This window comes from Antrostomus carolinensis, unplaced genomic scaffold, assembly GCF_000700745.2.
Source record: "Antrostomus carolinensis isolate BGI_N321 unplaced genomic scaffold, ASM70074v2 scaffold8603, whole genome shotgun sequence".
Taxonomy (NCBI): domain Eukaryota; kingdom Metazoa; phylum Chordata; class Aves; order Caprimulgiformes; family Caprimulgidae; genus Antrostomus; species Antrostomus carolinensis.
The window spans coordinates 42,191-58,854 of NW_010304400.1; the positions used below are offsets into that span (position 1 = coordinate 42,191).

General features: G+C 40.3%; 1 protein-coding gene across 1 annotated transcript in view; it reads right to left on the reverse strand.

Annotated features, from left to right (window-relative positions):
• LOC104522204 (potassium channel subfamily K member 17) overlaps nt 1-5,778 on the reverse strand; it is a gene marked incomplete at its 5' end in the record, with an annotated part of 12,715 nt that extends 6,937 nt beyond the window's left edge. The window contains 1 exon segment of the mRNA XM_010164431.2: nt 5,664-5,778. Within this exon segment, the coding sequence (XP_010162733.2) occupies nt 5,664-5,778 (115 nt within the window).
• Between the last annotated feature and the right edge of the window lie 10,886 nt (nt 5,779-16,664).

Below are 16,664 nucleotides of genomic sequence, written 5' to 3' on the forward strand. Positions count from 1 at the left end.
GTAAATGGAATTAGAGTAATCAGTGTCTTATACCATTGTGGGCTATACATTAGAAGATCTGAACTAAGTTCAAAGACTAAAACAAACTACATCAACAGCTGTGTCACATCCTCCATAAGCCTGCTACTGGGATGCCACCTGGTACATGCCTGCACCAAGAGACACTGAGGGATGCTCACCAAAAACTACACAGAGCTCAAGTGTAAGCATTTTCACTGAAGCAGCTGGGTTAAGTGCTTGTATAGCTTCTCTCATTTTGAAATGAAGTGCAATGTAACTTAATCTTCCTTAGAAGAAGCAAAATAAGAATAGTTTTATTTGTAAATGTTCATATCTACATGCTTTAATATGTGTAACAGAAGCACATAAGTAAATCCAGTTTTGTTTTCTGCTTGCCCATTACATTCCTGTACAGAAGGGATTCAGAGGCTCTGAAGACTTGCTAAGAGGATACTGATGCGTGATTAACAGATTATTAGTAAAAGATCTCGTCATTCACAAGACTTGCAGCATCCTATTTGCAGTGTCCCTGGTTCAGCTGAGGCAACTGCAACTTCCTGCTACCCACAATGGGAGGTTTGTTTGGCTCCCGTTCTCACTGCCTGGATGTAAAAGAGTATTTTAAGCAAAAAGTTCTTAGAATGAAAAAATGTGTCTTTCATACACTAAAAAACATCTGCAAATTCACCAAATAATTTCAGCTGTGGGAAAAAAAACAGAATTAGATTTAAAAAAACAAAACAAAACAAAAAAAATAAACAAAACTGGAGGAGCAGTCACTTCTCTAACCAGTAACTTTATCAGTGGTTTGAGCATTCAAACACATTTCTGTGGAGATTTGGATGCTCCACTTGGCATTTGGGGTGATCACCAGTGAGCCACAATCCTGTTCTTCCAGGCATGGGAGCAAATTGCACACTGCTCTCCTACACCCTCGGGGAATGTTCAAAACATGGAGCTGCTCCCACCACTAGCTCCTCCTCTAACATTTTTCAGAAGATCTAAACTTTTCTTTCCCTTGTGCTCCCTACAAGTAACAGGAATGTTTTAATCTGGACTAAAATAAAGTTTTTGTTCACGATTAATTCAAATGTTGCATTGAAAAAAAAAGATATTAAAATTAAGTTTAGATTGAAAAGATGTCTTCTTATAGCTCAGCAGACAAAGTGGAAAAATCATCCCATATAAACCTATCAGCTACTCACACAGCCTTATGGTATGTTTGTCTGGTTCCTGAAAATATGAGCATGGGCCCAGCTTAGCTGGAAAGCATCCCCAGTAAAGCCCTCAGTAACCTGGTCTGACCTCATAGCTGACTGCTTTAAGCAGAAGGTTGCACTAGAGACCTTCTGAGGTACCAGGAAGCCTGAATTATCCTATGATACTTACAAGCGTTAGGATTTTCAAAGGTCATTTGGCACTACCTACATTCAACTGAACATCAGCAAGTCTGGGGTCCCTATCCTTCCTCATACTTTTGAATAGCTATGTGAGCACTAGCTACACAAAACAAATGAATGTGCTTGGCTTCTCAAGCTTCTTGTGGGACTTCACATTATATCCATCAAGTCTGCTCAAAGTGCAGGAACACCTGACAGGTGGGCAGAGCCACTGAGCTCAGATCACCTGATTAAGGGTGCATTGATGCATTGATCTTTTCCCTGCCTTGCATCAAAGGTGTGGGGCTCTTCAGCAGAGAACTCCTCTACACAAACCTGAACTTCACAGAGGATTCAAATATGAAAGCAGCCCTAGGCTGTTATTCCATGTTTTGACCACTTTGAGACATTAAGTTGTTTTAACCAGATTTCTCAGTGGATCATCAGCCAGTTCCATTGCTCAGGAGCTCCATCACATGCTGGGCAGCACTACAGAGGGTCAAAGTCTTAGAGAAACTCTTGCTGATCCAGAGTCTTACACTGCCAGGACTTCACAGCCCTGAACTGGCTGTTGTTTTTCCTCCATGGGAATCATTTGTGGCAACATACTAAAATGTCTGTGACAGTGTGCTAAATACTACCCCTCACTCAATAGCTTGCTCCTTGCCTCTTCACTACCCCCCAATCCTTTGGGGGACTGCTTTTAGGACCTATTATACCGCATTAACCAAAGAAGAAAATGTCTCCCCCTTCCTTTCTTCACTGAAGTGGTTTACTTGCTCTATTTTATGTTTTAAAAAGGGCCTTTGAAATTCATACAAATGAGTACTTAGCTTTGCCAAGAGAAAATAGTAAGGCAGCACCAGGCAACGGCATCCACCCTCCCGGGATAAAGCAGATTGTTCAGGCTGGAGAGGACAATAATCTTTCTTCTGCTTTTAGGCTAGCACAGACAACCTCAGTCTCCTCACAAATCCTTTCCCTAGCACCTTCTCTGAAATTACACCACCCTGTGGTCGTTTGACTCTAGGAACTTTCATCTTGTGCCCTAATCTGAACTTGCTTTGACCTCTGCCCTGTTAGTCCAAACTAGCTATGAGGAGAGTAAACACAGAAAGGAGAGACTGTGTTGGCAAGGGATAAAGACATCCAAGATAAAACCAGCAGCAAGTTAGCATCTTTCTTTAACCATGTTTAGTACTACAGCTGTAAAGGAACTCTGAAGATGATTCTTCAAGGCACTGAAGAAACAAGGTTCCTATGGAAATATCTGCAGAAAATGAGATAACATACAAGATCTAGGATGACATGACACATAAAACACAGCAATGGAGAAAGCACAGAAGCATAACAGTGGGGAGAAGGAATCAGCAGAAAGCCAGGGCTGCCCATCCCACATGATCAGAAGTTATAAATGCAGTTCCATTCAAGTTATGAGATTGGTCAAAAGCTACACAGGCTTTGGGGCTGCGATAGTTTAAACCCCTCCCCTCCCAAAACAGGACAGGGGTGCTTCTTTATACAACAGATTTTGGTTCATACACACCTGTTCTTTAAACCTTTTTGATTAGGGTACCAAGTGTGTCCAGCCTGCAGGTTAGAACTTTGCTTTGCTTTAAGAAAAAATTGCATACTGCTTTTAATCCCTAGTGAAAATACATGAGGCTCTCATTTAAATGGAAGAAGGGTACAGCACAAAAGATGCTGCAACAGGAGACATGGGGATTAAAAACTTTGTCGATGGGGAAAGAAGTAAATGTTCCTCAGCTGGCATTAATGGGGGAAAAAGCTAACATCACTTCCCTACCAGTAAAAAAGTGTTCTGGTAAGGACTTGAGAAACACACCAAGCCTTCTGATGGAGGTTAAATCACCTAAAGCAGAAAACAGAAGCTGACAGAGTGGAAAAAGCATCTCATAAAGGAAAGTGATAATGGCTTTGGCAGTGCTGTTTGAGAAGTCTATGGAAAAAACAGCTGATGCAAACGTCACAAAGACATTACATCACATAAGGGGCTGGCAAAGCACGAATTAGCATTAGTTGCAGAGAAAGAGACAAACAGGACAGAAAAGGACTTGCAGCAGCCTGAACACATGTAGTAGAGTCCACCCAGAATCTTCATCAAAATCTTTATGTAGTAGCCCTAAATTCCTGAGAATCTCTCTTCTCCATTACTATTTTAACTCTATCTTTTCTAAACTACTTTGACAGAATGCTTTGGGTTTTGACTCTTACACATTAATCTTGTGAAGATGGACCTGCTTTTAAAAGGTTCCATACTCACAACCTGGGATAAGCTCTTCTTTGCCATGTAACAACACAAAAACATCAACAAGCCCTTCTCAAAAAAACTTCTGAATTATGCCATTTATCTCATAGCCATACCTTGTACATGAAGCTTCCTGCTGTGAATCACTACTCTGAACTTCATCGAGTTCTTTGGAAAGGACCTTGTCTCTTTACTTGACATCATCAATTACCCTGCTCAGTCATGCAGTGATGTCTGGGTCAATGAGGCTGCACCAGCCACTATCTCAAGAACTTCCATAAATAAAGAGGATGGGTAAGAGACTCAAGGTAAGGCTCTGTGAGGCCATCTACATTATCCTTTTCTACAACATACAGTTATCGACAAGAGTGTTAAGACACTAATCTGTATGCAATTAACAATTTAACTGGAAAAAAACCTCCAAAATCAAGGGCCCAGTTGTCTGACGTTCTCTAAATAGAGATGACCTGTACAACATTCTCAACTCCACAACTGAAAAATTATGAAGTCTCTAGAGTCACGGCATCAGCTTTAAAACGATGAGATAGAGAACTGTAATATTTGGTTCTTTTTAATTGCCCACTTGCTGTCAAGTAGTTCCATACTCTCACTCCTGCTCATCAGGGCAAAAAGGTTAAAGAAAAAACAGAAAAAGAGTAACTTATGTTTTCATGGAATAACATCCAGAAAAGTTTAGTCTAGATCTCTGCCAACATCACAAAACCCCCTTTTATTTTAGCTTGGCAAATTTGATTCTTCCTGAATGTCATTAACTTAAATTGGCTGAGGTAAAACAAAGTCACTCTGACAGCTTAGAAACTGATCAGGATTAACTACTGAGACAAAGCAGCTCTGTCTGAGCTGCCCAGGCTCTAGGCTGGAAACCCACAGCCTCTGTGGCCCTGACTAACGAGCCTCCACTGCCATCATCTGGTACAGCCTGTAGCTGGTAGTACAACACACCAAACGTAGCTCCCAATCAGAACAATAAATATGCAGAAGAGCAGGGCAGAAAGATGGACTGAGTCAGAGGAAGGTTTAGGGTCCCCCTCAGCCCCCATGCAAAAAACCCTCTCTCTTGTTTGGGGGCTTAGAGTTCTGAAGTCAACGTATCTTCAAAAACAATCAGAGAAATCAAAAGAATGCTCCACCTGGGTGCACAAAGTAAATTATCGCTCTAAAAATGTACTTGAAATTGAAGAGAGTTGACAGAGTCAACATAAATCAGGAAACTCGTGAGAGTTTTTGATATTCAACAACCATCTCTCCACATACTCTTCCCCCATGGTTTTTATATTACCAGGTCCCGCAAGTAAGAAAAATATATCAGTGGAAGTTATTCATGGTTTTGGGGACTGGGGACGCACACTGACAATAATTAATTGCATCTACTTCAACTAACACTATCTAAATACATTTTGTTGCTTCCATTCCCCCCCTCCCTCTGCTCTTCTCACCATCATTCCTTCATGGCTTTACATCACTCATTTGCTGCAGCCTGGCTCAACTGAATTGTTTCATTTATCTAGCTATTCAACATTCACATAAACAGGTCCTGATCCAATACAGGTAGTAATAAGAAGGAATAATTCATAAATATGGACTCCAAAGAGTCAATAGCCAGTATTAAGAGTTTTTCAAAATAATTTCCTCTCCTTGTGAGAGGAAAAGCTTATTTCAATGCACAATTCACCTCAGACCTCTCAGAGAGCCCTAGGCTTGGCAAAGGACAGGCAGTACAGCACCACAAAGTGATACTAGTTCAGGCCCCAAAACCTGGGTAACTTAGGGATATACATTGAGCTTATTATCCCTGTATCTAATTATTTAGAAATTATTACCTCTCTGGCACTGACAAAGCATTTCTAGAGCTAAGTGCATGGGTGCTTACCTATTGCATGATATAGACAAGCTACATGAAGCCCCATAAGGCTGGAGCAGCATCTGATAGTACAGGTCCTTATTCCCACTCCTTTCCCACCTATGAGGTGGCCCTGCAAGCAGAGAACTCTTACCAATGGTTGTTATTGCAGAGATGGAGAAGAAGAAAGACCCACTGTAGTCCCATCTGCCCAGGCTAGTGGTGTTTCCCTGGAGGGTTATGCCACTCTTGTAGGCTTGGATGATACCCTGCAAAGAGAAAATAATGTGAGATCCCAGAAATCCCCTTATGGCAAGTTCATGTGACTGACACTTCCATGCTGGCTGGTAAAGTCACAAACTACAGCTACTTCTGACTCTGTTTTTTCCCTTTTAATAGAGGACATCCTGAGCGTAAAAGACCAAAGAGCTGAGATGTTGGAAAAGCCAAAAGCCAACATACTCGTTTTAAGAAAAGGGCATCTATAGAATAAAAGAAAGTTGCACATATACATGGTAGACCATATAGGTAAAAGTGGAAGAGATTGGAGGGCAAGAACTACCCAGAGAAAGCGTACCCATGTAGTTACTAAGACTGCCTTATAACATTCATTAGCAAAAGGAAGTGCTTCCAGATGGAATTTTCTGATGGTAGAATTCCCAGAGCAGCGAACATACACACACATAAATGATATAGAATCCTTGTCTATACTGCAGAATGAACATATATGGTGTGTTACAGGAGATAGAAACTACACAGGACAGCCTAGTATTGGGCAATATATCCTCCACATCAGGACTATAAATATGAATAAATTGATTAGATTAACGTGATGCCTGATTCTGTTCAATCCATCTGGAAAAGACTCAGAAGTCACTATGCTAAAGAATGTAGAGTTATGCCAGAATAAGATACCAGAAGTCGTAACAGTGCCCATATCTAACTATACCTTCACATGTCAATAAAGTTAATGACATTGAACTGAGTTATGCCCAAAACAATATTAATCACAGCACATACACTAACATTTCACACCCACTGACTAAGAATCCTTGAGAGCTGATTGTCCTTGAATGCAAAGTGTAACCAAGAATATAAAATTCATCACCTCTGAGAAAGACATGCAGATACCAAATAATCTATCCCTATCCTAAGAGCAAGGCTGCTGATAAAGTTTTCACGATTGATAATAAAAGGAATCACTCTCAGGTTAGATTTGCATCAGTTGTAGGCTTTACAAAGAAGTTGTAGTTTAGACATCCATCAAGCAAACCAACATTTCAAGCCTGCAAAGCAAGGAAGCTTCATCCCATTTTACTGATGTAACATGGTGCAAATTATTTATGTAATACTATACAGGGCTGTGTATTAAAAACTGTTTCCAGAGACCCAAGTAGCAGCTTAGCTACCAGGACCATTATCTCTTTTCTCCAGAACTACTAGTTTTCACACTAGAAGCAGCTCAGAGATCAACACATTTTTCCAAGTAAGAAACACTGTTTTATAGTCACATTTTCAGAAATATCTTGGTTTACTTATAACTCAAGGCAATTTAAACCATTCAGGGTCACATTATAATCTATTAAAGTCTGATAACATGCTCTTCTCTGCAGAAGACAGAGCAGGGAGCCCTTGCTCTGACAAGGGCTAAGGACCAGATGCTGTTATTACATCATGCTCACTTCTGTGAATCGTTGCTGTAACTTGAGCGGGGCAACTCACAGGCAGAATTATTACACAGCACAAGTAACACGGAAGCATCGGGTACACTGCGCCTGTCACAGCCTGACATGGGGACCACTGAATACTCATGCAAATCAAAGCCACTTGAATAAACAGACACTCCCAGGAGAAAAGTCAAGTTCATTACTGTTAGGAAGAAAGAGCTACTGATACTATCCTTCAAGGGGAGGATTTGTAGAAGCTGGAGATAAGGATACCAGCTTTTGGGCGTTTTATGTGGGGTTTTTTTGTTTTGTAGGTTTTTTTTTGTTTGTTTGGGGTTTTTTAGTAAAAAAAAAAAATGTTGTATTATAATATCTAGAATCAACTTTGACACAGCAAAAACCATGACAGGAAATTCTGAGAACAGCAGAACTAATGGAGCTGGCCTTTCTACAGGTACGCCCATAGAGATGGATTAATGAAAGAGAAATCCATAGATAGCTATTAATACACAGTGGTTTATCATTTTTGACACAACAGAGGAAAAATCCAGCTAATAAACTCTCTAACAGAATAGCTGAATTCTCCTTGCATTTCTCATTGAAGAGGCACTGATATGCCCCTGCTGCTGATTTATTAAAAAAAATAAAATAAAAAAATTGAAGTATATTTTGCCCTGTGGGTTCAAGATTTACTAAAGAGGAACTGAATCAGACATGTTGGGTCACACCTGCTTGGTTCCCTTAGCCTGCCTTTTTGAGAACCAGAGACTTTTTTTGTTTTGCTCTACACCTATTTTGAGGCAAAATCCTAGGAGTTTTCCTTTTTCCCTTAACTAGGCTAGTCACTTATACAGTGTCTGCTCCAAAACCCAAAGCATTAAAAGGCACATAGAAGTAGTGCCTGAAATCCAGCGTTACAAAGCAGGTATCTACCACCAAATGCTCAAAATCAACAAATCTTGAAATTGTGGAGCTTGGGCTTGGTATTTTGGGAACTTGAAAGGTCATGTGTGCAACTCAAATGAGAACAGGAAGGAAACAGGTGGGTGGTTAAAACAATCAGAAAGAAAAAGAACTCAGTTCCGCTTTGGTTTCTACTGGCAGAAAAGCTACACAACATAAAAATTATTTCACTTGTCTGCACTTCTTCCCCCTCCTGCCCTAAAACAGTAATAATTTACAGTTTACAGCAACTACTACATCTTTAGCTCACAATGCTTACATAATTTTAAACTGCAGGTAAAATTTTGTATGGAAACTATTGTAGCTGCTATTGGATTTATAAATTAGGATATTTCAGATTCTTAGGCCTTCATGAGTCAATGAAACTTTTATTTGCAGACTGGCACATTTTCTCAGCAAGTAGGCTGTTCTATTTCTTGATAGCACCATGGAAAACCTACTTGCCTGGTCAAATATTGTCATAACTGCCAATTAAAAAAAAAATCAGCATGACATCCATTCAAAGTAGTCTTTTTAAATGTACATGCCTATCCTGTTACCTTTGTGATAAAACACGCCTCAGAATACCCAAATTGGCCTCCAGTTTTGCTCAACAATAAACTCTGAAGTTTCAGTTAGAAACATCAAACTAATGCTTGCAAATGCACACTTTGTGTTAGATCATAATATCCCAGTGCAAATCAAAGCCTAGCTTTATACATCCTTCTGCAGGGAATTCCCTCCTTTAATTCAAGCTCACCGGTAACTCCCTGAGGAAGTTGGGGAATTCTGCTGACTGCCTTATCTAATATATCTTTGACTTATCAAACTTATTTTAGAACCACGATATCCCTCCTTTCCTTCTCTCCTCCTATCATTGGAATAATCATTGCTGGTTCTTCCTGCAGGAGCATCTAAACGCAACACTGTCCCAGTTTCCTCACTGGAGTTAAAAAGAAATAAACAAAGGAATCACTGTTTCACCCTAACTGCCTTTTAGACCTTCACATCTCTGGTGCTATACTTCCAGAAATTACATTAATGGATGCCTCACCTATCCTGGAAAAGTCTCACCCATCTACACAGCTTTGTGCCAACAAACCAAATGTAGTTAGAGTAATACTAGCAAAAAATTAAACCACATGATTGAATTACATTCTCAAAAGATCACTTTTGTTCATACTATTTTTTTTTAAAAAAAGAACAATTAAAAAAAAAAAAAAAAAAAAAAAAGAGTGAGGTTGCTGATTCTGCCAGGACATCCACTTCAATATCCACAAGCTTAACATAGACTCAGCCTACTGAATTCAGTTCCCTCTTGATATCTGAGAGTTACATCTTTTTCTTCACTGCAAAATGTAGGCTTATTCTTTTCTATTTGCTGCGGAGTCGCTCTATCCTTCAGCTGTACTCCTAAGTCTGTGCTGCATTATCAATTCTGGGCAACTCCCAGCTTTCTCAGCTTACACACTCCCTCTCTTCTAAATCCCTCTTACCACCCATGGGCTGCTCTGCCACTAGCTCGTGGCTGCAGCACAGCTTCTGATCAAGTGCTGCAAAAGGGAGAAACATTATTTACTCTGACCTCCTTAACACCAACTAAGAATTTCATCTTTCACCTCTATGCTGTCACAACTGCATGTGACTAGGGTCCAGCTTTCAAAAAAGGCACTTAAGATCAGCAATAAGGAATGAATGCATGTGTATATGTAAACTGAGACACTACTTTCCTTGCAATCTCTACTTTCTTCAGAACACTATGCTTCTCTTTCCTTCTATAATCTTTGCAGGAAAACATAAACTTTATATAATGATTAATCAGATCAATTCTAAGCTATCTGCCCCCTCATAAAAACAGTGAGATATGAAATGAAAAGGGGGAAGTGAAGTCCGGGAAGATTATGACCCTACCAAGGATTTCCTTAATAATTCCTGATTCTCAAGCTCAAAATTTCTTATTTCTGGGAAAAGAGAGAGACAAACTATTTTTTTTTTTTTCCCCTCAAGGAAAGTATCATGGAAAGAGTAATAGAAATGACCCTTTTATAAACCAGTCACTGCCACGTGCTTCTGAACAATAGCATTTTGGCCAGAGTGCACAGGAATCTTGAGACACATTTGGAGGTGAAAGCAGTATTTCCCAGTTGTATTTGAAAGCAGTTCTCAAGGAAGGCAGAAAAGCATGTGAATGGACTGGGATAAGAAACTTCATTCCCAAATTTAGTTGAAGTTTACATGTTCCTATTAAAAAAAAAAAAAAAAAAAAAAGTTTTCCAGGGAGTACATGCCCTCTTGAAATTTTTTCCCCTCATTTCAGACACTTCCCCCTCCTCACCTTTACAACTGATCAAGGAGGAAAAGGAGGTGTTTCCAAGGCACCAAACTATAATTTAGATTAATGAGAAAATATAAACTCACATAAACTTTGTGCCCTGGAAATTCTGTGCAATGTTGGTACATAAACATTAATTTATGCCTCACAGAAGACTAGTTGTAAATCGGAAAAAATGGTTAACATTAACCTTGGTCTCAGACTGCGAGGACAAAGGTCAATTAACTTCAAAATAATTAAAAATAGATTATGAATCACACCTTTCTCAGCCATGAGCTCTGATCCCCTGTCCTTGCCTAGAGTGGTAACTTACCTGAATTCTGACCAAAAGAAGAGCAGGCACAAGGTGCATTATGAATTTAATGGAATACAACTGTTTTTTTAACTTCGTATACCTGAAGTGTAAGAATAACCTGAGAGCTGATCAAATAAGTACTCTCCCCTCTCCCCTAACCATGTTTGCTAATATAATTGGTACTAGTTCCTCTAAACAAAGTGACCCTACTGGCAAAAGCACTTCTACTTTGCAGCTGAGTTCTAGAATTCATCTAAACCTAGTCTTCAACAGAAAAGGAGCAAGAGGTGCAGTAAAGTACAGTAATGCTGCAAGCAACACTACCCTAAGCCACTAGTACTTTTTCTGAAAATTTCATACCAAGGAAGAAACCGTGGCATGATTCACAGGACAAAGCATTACTGAATTCCAGTCACTTCCCAAACCCCAGTAATACAAGTAACTTGAGATCTGAGCTACAACAGAAATAAGTAGGGTCTGTTGAAAGGAACTGCCTATATAATCTACAGAGCAGAGCACAGCAGTTGTATTGCACCATCCTTGTAAGATTGCAGTTCTTTCTCTTAATAGTTATTTTTCTTTCAGTTGTATTTTAAAAGACTAGAGTATGATTTTATCCTGGCTTGCACCAAAAGAAGGATGGCCAACAGGTCGAGGGAGGAGATTCTGCCCTTCCGTCCTGGTGAGACCCCCAGAGTACTGGGACCAGCTCTGGAGTCCTCAGCACAAGACAGACATGGATCTGCGGAAGCAGGTCCAGAGGAAGGCCACAAAAATGATTGGTGAAACATCAATCCTATTAAGAAAGGTTAAGAAAGTTGGGGTTGTTCAGCCTGGAGAAGAGAAGGCTCTGGGGAGATCTTATTGCGGTCTTTCAATACTTGAAAGGGACCTATAAGAAAGATGGGGACAGACTTTTTAGCAGGGCCTGTAGTGATAGCATAAGGGGAAATAGTTTTAAACTAAGAGGGTAGATTTGGACTAGATATAAGGAAGAAATATTTTACAATGAGGGTGGTGAAACACTGGAACAGGTTGCCCAGAGAGGTGGTAGAAGCCCCATCCCTGGAAACATTCAAGGTCAGGCTGGACGGGGCTCTGAGCAACCTGATCTAGTTGAAGATGTCCCTGCTCACTGCAGGGGGGTTGGACTAGATTATCTTTAAAGGTCCCTTACAAATCAAACCATTCTATGGCTCTATCATGAACAAGTACCTGTAAAAGTAACATCAAACAACTGACAAGAATTACCACTTCTCTTTTTAGAACGCACCTCCCTACCTGGGCCTTCAGATATCCACTGCTAGTAGTGTGTATCAAACCTGCCTGGCTGGACAGATTATTGAGACAGGTATTAGTTAATTCCAGCTTGTTACAATTCCTTACTTGATAACTCGCCACCAAGCCTGACCAGCTGATAATTGAGAATTTGATAATATTAAAGAACAACTCTCTTTAGGCAGAGGCATACAAATATAACAAGTTCCTGTGTATTTTTTTTTTTAATTCCCCTTTCTCTTTAAATGCAGGTGCTAGACACTATATCATTGAACAAGAGACCCAGGAGTGAATCAACTAACCAGAAGCAATAGTTCATCAGTAGGTCTTCTCCTCACCTTCCAAAAAGTCCAACAAGATAGTACTTGCCTACTGCCTTACAGAATACTGTACGCCTATTGCCTTATAGAGTAAAGATTTTCTCTTTAATAACTTCTGTCAAAGGTATACTGTAATAGAATATTATAAGCACAGAATGCACTCTCTTGGTAAGGTATCCATACCTTTTTAATTAACAGGTCTGGAGAAGAACAAACTGTTTGTAACTTAACTGAAGCAGTAGTACATTTTGATAAGAAGGAAATTGGAAAGAACAATTACAGGGGTCCAACCCTACTTCATCTGTGACAAACCAATGGATATTTGGCTAAAGTAGGTTCTATACAGATGTCACTGCTCCACAATACCAAAAGCCAGTTCTGTTCCTTAAAGTCCCTATCACCAACAGGTGAACTCTGATTCTCACCCCTTAATAGTCACTCACTGCTGCATCATCTATGGGCAAGATGATTTTAGTAAACCATAGTTGCAGGGTTGTATTTCCTGACAGTTGGCACAAATCTCTGCTGGTTCAATGTCAGTGCAAGCCAAGGTATTAATGAGGATCTTTCAGTCACGTGGTATCTCATTGCTCTTGTAAATATGAACTAAAACTCTCTGTGTAGCTCTAGCTGTTGACTCTGGAGATAACAGTATCTAGATCCACCTGCAGGCTTTCAGTTTATGGCCTGCCCTTTAGAATTAGGTCCTTTTCACTACACCTTAAACCTCACTAGACAACAAAAAAAAAAAAAAAAAAAAAGCAACTCAGTTTTCCTTTTTGCCTTCCCAGTTTATATAAGTAACTGGGTTTAAATAGCATTATACATCCACAATAATAGAAAGTGGATAGAACAATATAATAAATACAGAAAGCAGCTGTATTAGGGAAATATGTATAAAACAAAGACGTTTACAGCAAAAAAGGAAGGGCGGCATGAAGAGGATGTCGTGGCAACAGCCTAACACAGAAGACTCACTGTTTCAAGCCTGGCCATATAGCCAATCACCTGACTAAAGAGATGCTGAAAAGTACAGGAGCTATAGCTGCACTGGTGCCTGTAACCACCCAAAATGATGCAGGAGTGAGTTTGGAGGATAGCTCAGCTGGAGCAGAGCTGCATACGCTCACCCTAGGCAATAAAACTGAGAGACTTATGCACTTGAAGTGCATCACGCTGGATAGTTTGTCTAGGTGCCACCTGCCCCCGAAAGGTCAGAGAGGGTCTCAGCTCTAAGAGATTGGCTAGTACAGAAAGTATCCTCTTTGTGTGCAGCCTCACTCTCTGGATACTTCCCAAATCTAGAGCCAACATCATTTTTGCCTGGACAGAGACTCTTACGTACTTTTTTCCTGAGATGAGTCCAGCTACTGTTCTTCCCTGTACTGAGGGTGTATCATCTGCAACCTGCCTTATCATGGCATCTGTCTCCAGCTTCTGTGAGTTTTATCATTGAGAGCTTCCTTTAATGTCACCTTACAGCAAGCAATTCTAGCACGTGAAGATCACTACCACCTTTATAATAAAAAGCCAGATATTGTCTTCTTTGCTTGTTGCCTAATGCCTCTTGAGGAACTGTTTGCTCTCAAATCTTGTTCCTGGTGAAGATGTGTTCACATCACAGACCATATACAATGTAAAAAAAAAAAACAACAACAACAAAAAAAACCAAACAAACAAAAAAAAAAACCCACAGCTGTGGGAAGCAGAGACTGACCACTACAGATGTCACTTACTTCATAACACTTTCTCTTCTGCCATTCAGTTTTTATTGTTGGTCTGCTTTTTCTTTTGTTAACTAGAAAATTGTCTCTTCCCTGGAAAGGATCTGAGCCATAGAAGTTACTGAATGAGAATCTGCTAGTCTAGCTACCACAGCTTGCTCTATTTGCCTTTGCCTTCCTCATCCTCATACCATTCTCTGCTGTAGCTCCTCAAAGCAAGAGCTTTCTGTTTCTCTCCATCTGTGTAAGAGCTGGAACAGCGGATTTCCACTCCTGGTTGGTAACTAGGAACTAAGCGATAAACAGGTTGTAAAATGATGTTTGTACATTGCTTAGCAAACTGGGTTTTTATTCCATATTGGCCCCTATACACTTAAAATAAACAGAGTTTAGAATTATCTAGGATGAAAGAGCCGTAAGAAAACAATGAGGAATTGCCAGTAATGTCAAAGCAATTAAAATTCACGCACTGCTTTATGTTTTCACAAACACTCTTTATATGTCTTTCTTAATTAGCAAATAATCAACTGTGTATCTAGAATACAAGTTTGTTATCTGAAGAGGGCCAGCGATGACACCGTGTGATAAACTACGTGCAATTTACCGCAAAAACAATTCATTGCACAGAAAAAAAATCTCTGGTTTTTGAGCACACTTAGAGTATCCAAGCAATTGCTACAGAGGAAATTAGAAAAGAGCGTAGGAAAGCAGCAGTGCTGTGGATTATCTGTTTAAGATTAATTTCTCACTGCGAAAGTTATTAAAAACAACACACCAAGCCATTAAAAGTCAGACTATGGTTTCTGAAAGCACGAAGGTATGCACAGACACTCCATAAAAATGAAATGAAACTTCTTAGTAGCTTTCTCGGGTCACAATTAAGTACTCACATGGCATATTATAACAGTGTTGTCTCTAACAGGATTTGGGCAGCTGTCCTATTCCCTTGACTACCAGACAGTATCAAGAATTAGTAGGTGTTACCCTACAGTAAAACAAATCATCAAAATAACATCAGAAAGACCTTTCTACCTACTCAGTTGTGATCACCCTCTCTCCACTATTATCATTCACCAAGTGAAACCATTCCAACCCCAGGCCATGCCTAGGGCTCACTGTTCAATGGACCAGTGCTGAATGTAGCTCAGCTCAGACCTTTACAAAGTGCCAGACAGATCTTCTCTGATGTATTTCTCACTTCTCTCCAACTATTTATATTCCACAGCTAGTGCAGTACGCAGCACACAATATAAATATTAAGAGTAGATACAGTAACTTAGAAGAGTCCAAATTTTTATCATATCTTCAATGTACTACTGACTGCCAACAGAGATTTTACTATCTAGAAAGTCCAACTATGTCAGGCTCTCACCCCTTATCAGCATCATTTTGTCTGCCAGGCCTTGCTGAAACTCCTGACAAGATTATCTATTTGATAGTTTCTGTATTTTTCTCTCTGCTGCAAAGAAACTGGAAACACTTATCCAAGTCCCTTTTAGGTCCTTTCAAGTCTGGTGGGCAGCTACTACAGTTTCAGCCACCATCAAACACTGCTTTTACAAAAAAATCCCAACAAAACAAAACAAAACAAGCAAACAAAAAAACCACAACCCAACAAGTTTTCTTTGTTTGGCAATATCTATTTGTGGCAGATGGAAAAAGGCAAGCAGTACATATTCAACTACCAGCACCTACTGAACTAGAATGGTTTGGGTAAATATTCAAGTCACTTCAATATTGTATTTTTTTTCTTTTTCAAACAAAAATTGAACAAGAAGAAAACCCATTTATCCCACTTTGCTCATGCCTGTATCATAAATGCATCCACTTGTACTTTAATAAGATTGCATTCGGTCCTGCTTTGGATTTTGCAACCAACCTGAGAAGATCCTGATGTTGTTTTACCACAATTTTCTATTTCCCTTTAAACAATAAGTAGAAAACGGAACAATTTTGACAGTAGAATAAACACCAATTAAACTTACCACGACAAAGCCTTTCCATTAAAATTTACCACTTGTAAGATGTCACAGACTACAACTCATTCTTAGTAAGTACAACAGCCAAACAAACCCACCTGTAATTATCACACCACGCAAAACTCTGCCACTGGCACCCGTCAGGACGCGTCACTTAAAAACTCGCGAACTCCCCAACTTGTGGGAGGACAGCGGAGAACAAAGGAAACTCTTTATCAGTAGAAAGAAAACACGGCCCGAAACACGGGTGCTAAAGAATCTCGGGAGAGCCCAACCTGCCCGACGGTCCAGCCGCGGCGCGGTGCTTCGCCCAGGGAGCTGCCCACGGAGCGGAGGCTTCTCCCACGCCGCGGGCAGCTGCTTCGGGGCAGGATTGTGTGTGCGCACAGAGACAGGAAAAAAAATTTGGGTGTTTTCTTTGGGCTTTTGTTTGTTTGCTTTTGTTTTGTTGTTGGTTGGTTGTTATTTTTTTTAAAGTTACCCGCGGGCAGAAGGCGAGGTTGCCGTCGCTACCGCTCCCCATCCCCCCCGTCCCCGGACGAAGGCAGCACGGCCGCAGCAGCCCCCAGCTGGGCGGGTGGTTCGCTCCGCCGGCGGCGGGGCCGGCAGAGCCTCGGG